The 9,101-nt window shown below is 29.8% G+C and overlaps 1 protein-coding gene across 1 annotated transcript; it reads left to right on the forward strand.

Annotated features, from left to right (window-relative positions):
- Positions 1 to 1,794: 1,794 nt before the first annotated feature.
- Positions 1,795 to 3,912, forward strand: LOC139087703 (dynein axonemal assembly factor 4-like). The gene is made up of 2 exons (XM_070636595.1): positions 1,795 to 2,208; positions 3,181 to 3,912. The coding sequence occupies exons 1-2, from the start codon at positions 1,795 to 1,797 to the stop codon at positions 3,910 to 3,912; spliced, it is 1,146 nt and encodes a 381-aa protein (XP_070492696.1).
- Positions 3,913 to 9,101: the final 5,189 nt, after the last annotated feature.

Consider the following 9,101-nt stretch of genomic DNA (forward strand, 5'->3'; position numbering starts at 1 on the left):
TAATTTTCACACGTTATCAAAAAAAAAAGTTCGCTCATGCCAAGACTTGAACTCATGACCTCATGTTTCAATAACCTTAACTTAAACCATTGCGCTACCAAGACATATTATTTCATATTTGACTAATGGCAATTTTTCATATATATAGATACGCATATATGCATGCATACGTAAATGTTCATTATTATTTCAGAAATTTTGTATGAAACTATATACTTCACTAGAGGAATTTTTGTAGAAGGAAAAATTACAATTAAAACCTTAAAAATTTCCTCTTGTGAAGTATATAATTTCATACAAAATTTTTGATAAACTACCCTTTTGTGAAGTATATAATATCTATGCTATATCTATTCTTTAATGATGTGAAAAAAAATTTAAATTTCTTGATATTTATTATAATTATATCACATAAATATTTTTATATCTATATATATGAAAAATTGCTACAGTCAAATATGAAATAATATGTCTTGGTAGCGCAATGGTTTAAGTTAAGGTTATTGAAACATGAGGTCATGAGTTCAAGTCTTGGCATGAGCAAACTTTTTTTTTTTGATAAAGTGTGAAAATTATGAAAAATATTCTGCAGAATTTCTGCAGAATTTCTACAGAAGTTCTGCAGAAATTCTGCAAAAGTTCTGCAGAAATTCTGCAAAAGTTCTGCAGAAGTTCTGCAGAAATTCTGCAGAAGTTCTGCAGAAATTCTGCAGAAGTTCTGCAGAACTTCTGTCGACGTAAAAAGTCACTCCCGTCCAGCCTATCTAAAGTGATATATTCGAAGAACTGTAATGATATCAGCAGCTTGAAAAACCTGATATAAATCATCACTACGAATACAAATGTTACAAAATAAAATTGCTCTTTGTAGCAATCAGATAAATACAGATTAATCATATCATGCAATCCAAAGAAATCTAAAAACAGTTTAACAAAGATTGCTATAAAAGTCTAAAACGAACAACTTGAAGAACTTTCGAATGATATTCAACTTCCATCATAATATGTATACATCCCGAACCACACAACGTGTCCGTTTGGACATCGGTTCGTTGCCATATTACGGAAAACAAGTCAATGCTTACAGATAGCTCTTGCTTAAATGCAAGTGTCGACAAAACACTGGTCTACTTACTGACCATAGCGCAACCTAACGACGAGATATCTACAGCATGTGGACGCTATATTTGACACCATGATGGCTAATTACAACCCATATTTTGACGAAAAATACGATTCACTGTATTGTGCCATTCGGTATGAATTTTATAATCGGCTTGTTTAAGTTTTCCATTAAAATGATGTATTTAATCGCAATTTTTCATTTAAATATTACTTTCTATAGATTACAGTTAGTCAGTTTTCAAAAATTTTCATTTTTGATTTTTTAAATGAAAATTCAATTTCTTTTAATTTTGAAAAATTATACCAAAATTCAATAAACTTATAGTAGTCCTCAAAACTTTCATTTCAACCTCAATCCCCCTAAAACTACGCATATTCATCAAAATCCTACATCATATGAATGTATATAATGTACGTAATATGATCGAATGCATGATTATATTTCATTGCATAAATTCTGAATGAATGAGAGACTATAAACAATAACCTGTGTCTCTATGACAACGATGCTTATTGTTTATCATGGACATTTACCACATATAAGGGGATTTATACAACAATAAACAAATACAAATTCATTCATCGCAGCAATCTTTTCATGAAAAAAAAAATTTCCATAACAACGAATAAAATAAAAAAAATTGTTTATTTCAGTCAATAGTCATTAAAATGCTGATTGTAAAAGATTTTAAGTGGTCACAAACAGAAGATGAGATTTGCATTCGAGTACCACTCAAAAATGTATCGAAGGATAAAGTGGATATTGTGACGCATGAAAATTTTATAAAAATTCATGCATCACCATACTATTTTGAAGCATTTCTACTCCACACTATTGTTGAAGATAAAAGCATTTGCCAATTGATGAGCGATGAAGCGAGATTCATTCTTGTGAAAACGGAACCGGTTGAGTGGGAAAAATTGGAACGAGATTTTATTGACAACATTGAAAAGCTTAAAGTTAAAAATGAAATTCTTGCGAGAATTCAAGAGAATGAAAAGGAAAAGATCAAAAAGAGATTGGAGTTGAAAGATAAAATTAGACGTAGTGAAGTAGAAAACGCAATGGCTAAGGATGCAGAGGTAAGTAACATACTTTTTTATGTTTTATTAGCTGAAATTTTCTCATTCAGAACTGAAACTTTTATTGCATAAAATATAAAAACTAGTTTGATGATTACGTGACGTTAGGGGAAAAATATTCTTTATGACAACCTTACTTTTAAGGTTATTTTGCAAGCCTTGTAAAGTTTCTTTTTTTGCAATATCCTGCGCAGGTATAATTTAAAAGAAGCAATAAAATGTCATAAAAAGAGGTTTTTAGACACATTTCATCAATAAAAAAGTCACGAAATTCTTTTCATTTTGAAGTCTCAAGTCTATAAAAAACGTCAGGTACTAAGGACGTCTTCTTGTTCTTTGTTGGATATAAAGTTAATTTCGTATATTGAATTATAAATTAAAAGACCAGTGCAATCCCAATTCGATATAAATACGTCAGAATTAGACATCAACTGGAAATTGCCTTGCTATTAACTAGTTGCAACATATTTGTGTCCACATACACATTGGTACACATTCACAATTAGAATTTTAGCCTAAGAACTTTGTAGGTCCAGGCGTGTAGACAAAGGGAGGAGGATTTTATAGAGACATATCCTACTTCTGCACAAGAATAAATCTTGAAATTGCTAAAGGAGTAAAGAAACCTTTTGAAAAGTTCACGGGCGGAACAATGCGGCTTATTTCCTATCGCTGCCATCCGCATGTTAATTTAAGCCATTAAAAAGATTTAAATCAGTCGTCACGGTTCCGTCAGATTAGCTTCGCGTCTTTCCGTCATGTGGTGCGCGGGATATAGCCTGATTATATTACGATGTGTACAATTCGACAGATCTAATTTTTTGGACGTTAAAATGGTGAAAAAGAACTGCCTTAATGACTTAGTAGTGGTAATTAATTGTGCGCATTGCATTTAATCAGGCCTTCTAACAACACATAACCTTCAAAAAGGAACATTTTTATATCCTCTCCTTAACTCTCCTTTAATTTTAGATTCGTGAGAAAATTGAAACAGTTCAAAAGCAGGCAATTCAACGTGAAATTTCAAAAGTTGAGGAAATAAAAAAGTCAAAGAAAAAGGAAATTCCACCGAAAGCAACATCAAGAGCAATTGATGTCAAGAAGAAGATTGAATATCAAGAACCGCCGCCTGTTCGTCAGTCAGGATCAATTCAAATCTCATTCAGTAAGCGAAACTTTTTAACGCCAAAAAGAGAATCGCAAGATCCAGCCGAGCAAGAATGGCTTCATAAAGCATCCAATGCGAGAAAATCAATTGGCTTTGTTCCTGACGATTTGCGCCCCGAGGAACGTGATCCGATGTATTTGAAAGGAAAAGGAGATGATTTTTTCCGGCAAAAGAATTATCTTGCCGCAATATCAGCTTACACGACGGGTATACAGCTTGCAAAAAATTGTTTTGAATTGTATTTAAATCGCTCGGCTGCACAATTTGCACAAGGAAATTATCAACGATGTGTTGAGGACTGCTCAAAAGCTTTAGAATTATTGGATCCGCCAGTTGCTTCTAATTTGAAGGCTCGCTTACAAGCTTTAACTAGACGTGGTGCTGCTTTAAGTAAATTGGGTTTCGTTAGGCAAGCTTATAAGGAATTTATAGCTGCTGTCAAATTAGATCCGACAGATGAGCTCCTTAAACATGATGCTGAAATGCTAAGAGCTAAAATTGAAAATGACTACTCGAGTGAGGATGATAATGATTAAAAAATGTTTTTCTCTCTTTATAGTCCGATCCTTCTTATTTATGCTTTAATCTTGTTTGCTATGTATTTTGATGGTCGAAAAATATGAGAACAAGGAATAAGTTCTCTCAAATAAAATTAAAAAGTTGAAATTTAAGCTTGTCAGTTTTCTTTTTGCATTTTATACTGATTATGCTGGATCTTTTGAGTGTTGTGTAGCATAATGTTATGTTTGTCCAATAGCTGAGCATTTCTTTTTGCTTGATAAGAATGCTGAATTAATAATTAAGAATCAAACCTAAATTAAGACTACTCAAAGAACCGCAGGCCTGTATATCCTGATTTTAGATACTCAGATCTTCAGTGTTTTGGTGTACCTTATAGCTCATTCAAAGCTGCAAGCCTGCACTTTTGAACGAATCCTTGAATTGACAAATCAAATTTGATCCACAAAATATCATATCAATATTATACACCACCAATATGCCCAAATCTCTGCAATATGCCCAACTAACCCTAACTTGCCAAATTTACCACAACATGTCCCACTTACCACAACATGCTCCTTCATTCCCTCCATAATAAATAACACAATCACTCTTTTATTCTAAGTGACAAATTTAATTAAACATGATGCCTGCTTGCAACATCTATTTATTGCTATAAGCAACTTAATAAATGGACGGATAAAGTTGTTTAAAAAAAAGAAACAAATTGTTGTTCATTTTATAAATTTAAGATAATTTATAAAGCTAAAATCTTGAAAATTGATCACAAAAAGCTTCAAGTTTCAATTCTAAATGTCGTCCATTCTTTTTAATGACGAAGGGACTTTACAAGTAAATTATCATCATCATTAATGAACGAAAAAATAGATATTATTTGGAGCATGTAAAGGAAAAGCTATTCTATGAAATGAGGCTATAGTAATTCTACAGATTCATAACAATATAATAGGAAATTCGTAAGTTTGAGCAATTAAAGAGGCTTAAGAAGAAATGTTCGCTTTTAGATATCGATGTCCTTCTGCCAACTTAGTTTCAATGTTTCTTACTAATTTATACGAACTGTAGAATGTGGAGAATATGCTTATTTAGCTAAAAACATTTACTTTGACACAGAAATCCTTTCAAATCATATAAACTGACAATAACTAGAAGATGATGATCCTCTTCGTACTCAATCCAAAATGAGGAATCAAAATGTTAATTATCATTAACAAACTATGTGATACTGACTTTAATTTCAGCTATTATCATTTTTTTAACCTTCAGAAAAAATTCAAAAATACAACAATAAATGTTACAACTTAAAACTGTTCCATATGCTTGATGATATGACTAGTGCCTTTTATTTAATTCTTATACAATCTTCTTTGTCAATTTTTTAGTTTTCAATAATTTATTCTATTTTATTATCTTATTATAATTTATTATTCTTGTTCTATTTTAATTGAATTTTCAAATTTCATTGCTTCAACTTTTCTATGATTAATGCTACACATCTCTATCAGGTGAATAATATTCTTATTTAAATCACTTTTAAAACTTGTGTCATTTTTGTTTGCTAAAAATTTAAAATATTGCTCCGTGCATTGAATCCATGTTTTTAAAGAATCTAAATAATCTTCACTAGGAATTAAAACTTTTTTCACTTCATTCCATGTTAGTTCCGCAATCTCTGCTGTATTATATTCAGCAACATTAAATAAGAAACTATTTTTATGTTTATCTTCATGGATTATCATTTTAAAAATTTCAAAAGAATCAAAATAATATTTCATTATTTCCCATAAACGTGTATGAAATTCAACGGACATGTTTGATCGAGCTGACTGGAAAATGTTTTGATTATCATTGCCCAATGTGTTTAAAAGAATTTTGTGTTCTTCAATTGAATCGAAAAGGGACAATTTTTCAATTAAGAAATCAAAAGTTTCCTTACTTGAATACATGGCGGCTGTATGAAGGACATTGTTATTATAATTGTCAGTTTCTTTAAGGATTTTTAAAAATTCCCATTCATCTTCACAAGAACTATGAACACTTTCAAAAACAACTTTAATCTTTTCGATATCTGTTGATACACATAAAACTTTATGAAGTAAGTTTCTTCCTTTGTATCCTTTTGATTGGATAATTTTTTGATACAAATTGCTATTAAAATATTCTTCATTTGATAGCGCGGTAAGAAGTATTCCAAGCACTTCTTTGATAACCTCACCGCTATTAAAATAGATCAGGCAATGGATATAATTATCGTCGTATCTGTCTTTCAGATTGATGAAATTAAAAAAATCAATAGATGAAAATGTACGTTTAATAAAATCTAATAAAGTTTTATGATATTCCAATTGATCGCATTCTGCAGAGATGTGTAGAATAGTTTTGTCATTAATTGGTTCTCTCTGTGTCAAATATTCCATAAACTTATTATGAAATAAGCTTTCATAAATAAAATTATTATAATATGATTTATAAATATCATGAAGTTCCTCCAAAACGAATTTAGTACATTCAGTATTTTTTGTGGCAACGCATACGTGTAAAAATCTGATTCCATACATGTTCTTCTTTTGTGTTAAATCAATTATAATTTTGATTTTAAAGAATAATTTTAAAATTCTAAATATTACTTGAATTTTCTTAGAATTAACACTTTTAGATCGAACCATATAAAACAGTAAATTCTCTCGTTTTTCATCAAACACTAACATTAATTGTTTCGTAAATATTAAATCTTTAGTTAAAGTGTGAACCTTTGCTAAAAAATTGTAAATATCATGATCATTCTGCATTTCAGAAATAATTGATAAAATTATTGAATTTCTAAAGAGTAAATACTTTAATTCTAATTCACTATAATTTTTAAAGATGAATTCTTCAACATTTAGGAATAAATATTCATTGTGTTTGACTGCAAGAATAATAACATTTTGGTTTGAATTTAAAATATTTTTAACTTGAGTCGTCCCGGATGATACGAGCATTGTTAAAATGAACTTTGCAAGATGCTCAAAACCTTCACCAAAAACTTCAAAGGAATTTTCGAACACATTAAAGTTGCTAAATTTTTTTGTAATATTATCTATTTTTGGACTAATCTTTAACACATTTTCAGCTTCTCCAAAAGCTTCATTTAAGAACATTCGAATTATTCCATATTTTGGGACAGTCAAGAACTCAAAAAAATATTTCGAAATCCTGTCATCATATTCTTGTTGTGTAAGGATTCTTAATATAAAGGCTGCAGCAAAAAATTCCCTACATGTTTCATGATTAAATAAATATTGGTCTTCTTTCTTATATACCAAACCAAGAGATATTATATCGTTATCTGGCCAATCGAGGAAATCTTTAGGATTCAAATCGCAATATGTACTATGATTTGGAAATAAACTTTGAATTGCAATAAGTTGGTGAATCTTGTGGTAACTTAGTTCTCTAAGTTGACTATCTGTATTTACACGTGATCTTATTTCTCCTTCTTTTGAGGACCATCTTTCATATTTAATTCCTACATATGTATGAAACATTTTGTATGTTTTACCTATTATTGCATTTTTGTTATTTTTTGAAATGTTTGCCATCATTATGTAAAACTGAGGAAATCCAATTGTTTTATTTTGTCCTTTTGGAACTGTTAAGATTAATTTCTCTGCATTTTTTTCGTAGACTTGTTGACTTTCGAAGGTATCCATTTGCTCTTTCAAATCATGCAATGATAAGTCTTCATTTTTTTGCACAATTTCACTAAATATCCAACTAGATTTAATCAGATTTATTCCCTGTTTTTCTGTGAACTTATCAAGTCTATAAATAGCATCAAGTTTTAAATTTTCCTTTAAATCAATCTCGAAATAATCTCTAGATGCAATCCAAAGCTGATTACCTTCATTTTGCTGGAATGATTGAAATAGTTTTGTGACCATCTCTGCACAATCTGGAGCGATCTCATCAAATCCATCGAATATAATGCAGACTTTGCCGTTTTTATATAGATGCTTAAATATTTCCACTTCGTATTTGTGTTTAAGCTTCAAGATTTTCTCAATCATGAATATTTCAAATTCAATATTAAGATCGTTGATCATAAACTTATCAATATACTGCTTTAAGTCAACAAGACTTATCCATTTGTTTGGATACTTTTCTTTCAATTTATTTTTAAAGCTTTTAAGCATCCAGCTCTTTCCAGAACCAGCCTGATCTGAAATTAAGACATATTTGTTGGTCTTTATATCTTCAAGCATTTTCAATTGAGACATTTTCTTAGTTTTTTCTTTTAATACAATTTTAGTGGTGGTTTCAACTTCTGTCGACTCTTTTGTTGCGTTACTTAAAAGAGTCTTAGTTATATTTAATAATCTGTTAAAAATGTGACTTTCTTGTAATTGGATTTGTTTATCATCAAAATCATCAATCAGCTCTTCTTCAGTTTCAACTTTAATTACATTTCTTGATTGGAAAAGAAGTATAAAATATTTTTCCTTCATATTTTCTTCGTTTTGTGAATTTATTAGAATGTCCGATCCCTCAATGAGTGCTTTCAACAGATGACTGTCAATTATTTCTTTTAGAGAATCAGTTGGCATTTGTGTTTCAGCAATCAGTTTAGATAGTGGAACAGTTAAGTTTCCTTGAAAATTAATCCTTGTTTTAAGCAAAAAAGTGTGAGTTTTAGAATTAAGATCCGTCCAGGTAAAGTTGAAAGTTTTTTTAGTTGTTGTCAGGTTTTTTACTTCTAGTGCATCACAAAAGTCCTTAATTTCATTTTCAGGTTGTACGATAAAACAGAATTTTATATTTTGGGACTGATTCACAAATTTGGTTATCTTTCCAAATCCACTAGAGCAATCAACGATAATATTAAGCATATTTTCCTGTTTTAAAATATCCTTGAAACTTCTCAAAATATAAGAATTATTTAATGCTTCAGAGTTGATGAAAATATTTTGAAATTCCGTTAAATCTCCATACTTATTATTAAGATAGTCAAATAAGTTAAGTATCAATAATTTTGGAATATTTGTTGTAATTATGCTCAGTTGATCATCAAAGATGGTACTTACATCTTTTACTTTTTCAAGCTCTAGTTTTGATTTCCTTGTTTCAGCCATCAATTCAGTAATTTTATTGAAAATTTCGACATTTTTTCTTTGTTTTGAGCAAAATTTTTTAAGTTCAGGGACAACAAATTTTTTGAAGAACT

Source organism: Chironomus tepperi, unplaced genomic scaffold, assembly GCF_022539635.2.
Source record: "Chironomus tepperi strain 1889 unplaced genomic scaffold, CSIRO-AGI_Ctep_v1 contig_130, whole genome shotgun sequence".
Classification (NCBI taxonomy): domain Eukaryota; kingdom Metazoa; phylum Arthropoda; class Insecta; order Diptera; family Chironomidae; genus Chironomus; species Chironomus tepperi.

Coding starts and splice junctions, on each gene's coding strand:
- LOC139087703 (XM_070636595.1), top strand. CDS start 1,795: ATGCTGATTGTAAAAGATTTTAAGTGGTCACAAACAGAAGATGAGATT. Junction 2,209..3,180: donor CAATGGCTAAGGATGCAGAG/GTAAGTAACATA, acceptor CTTTAATTTTAG/ATTCGTGAGAAAATTGAAAC.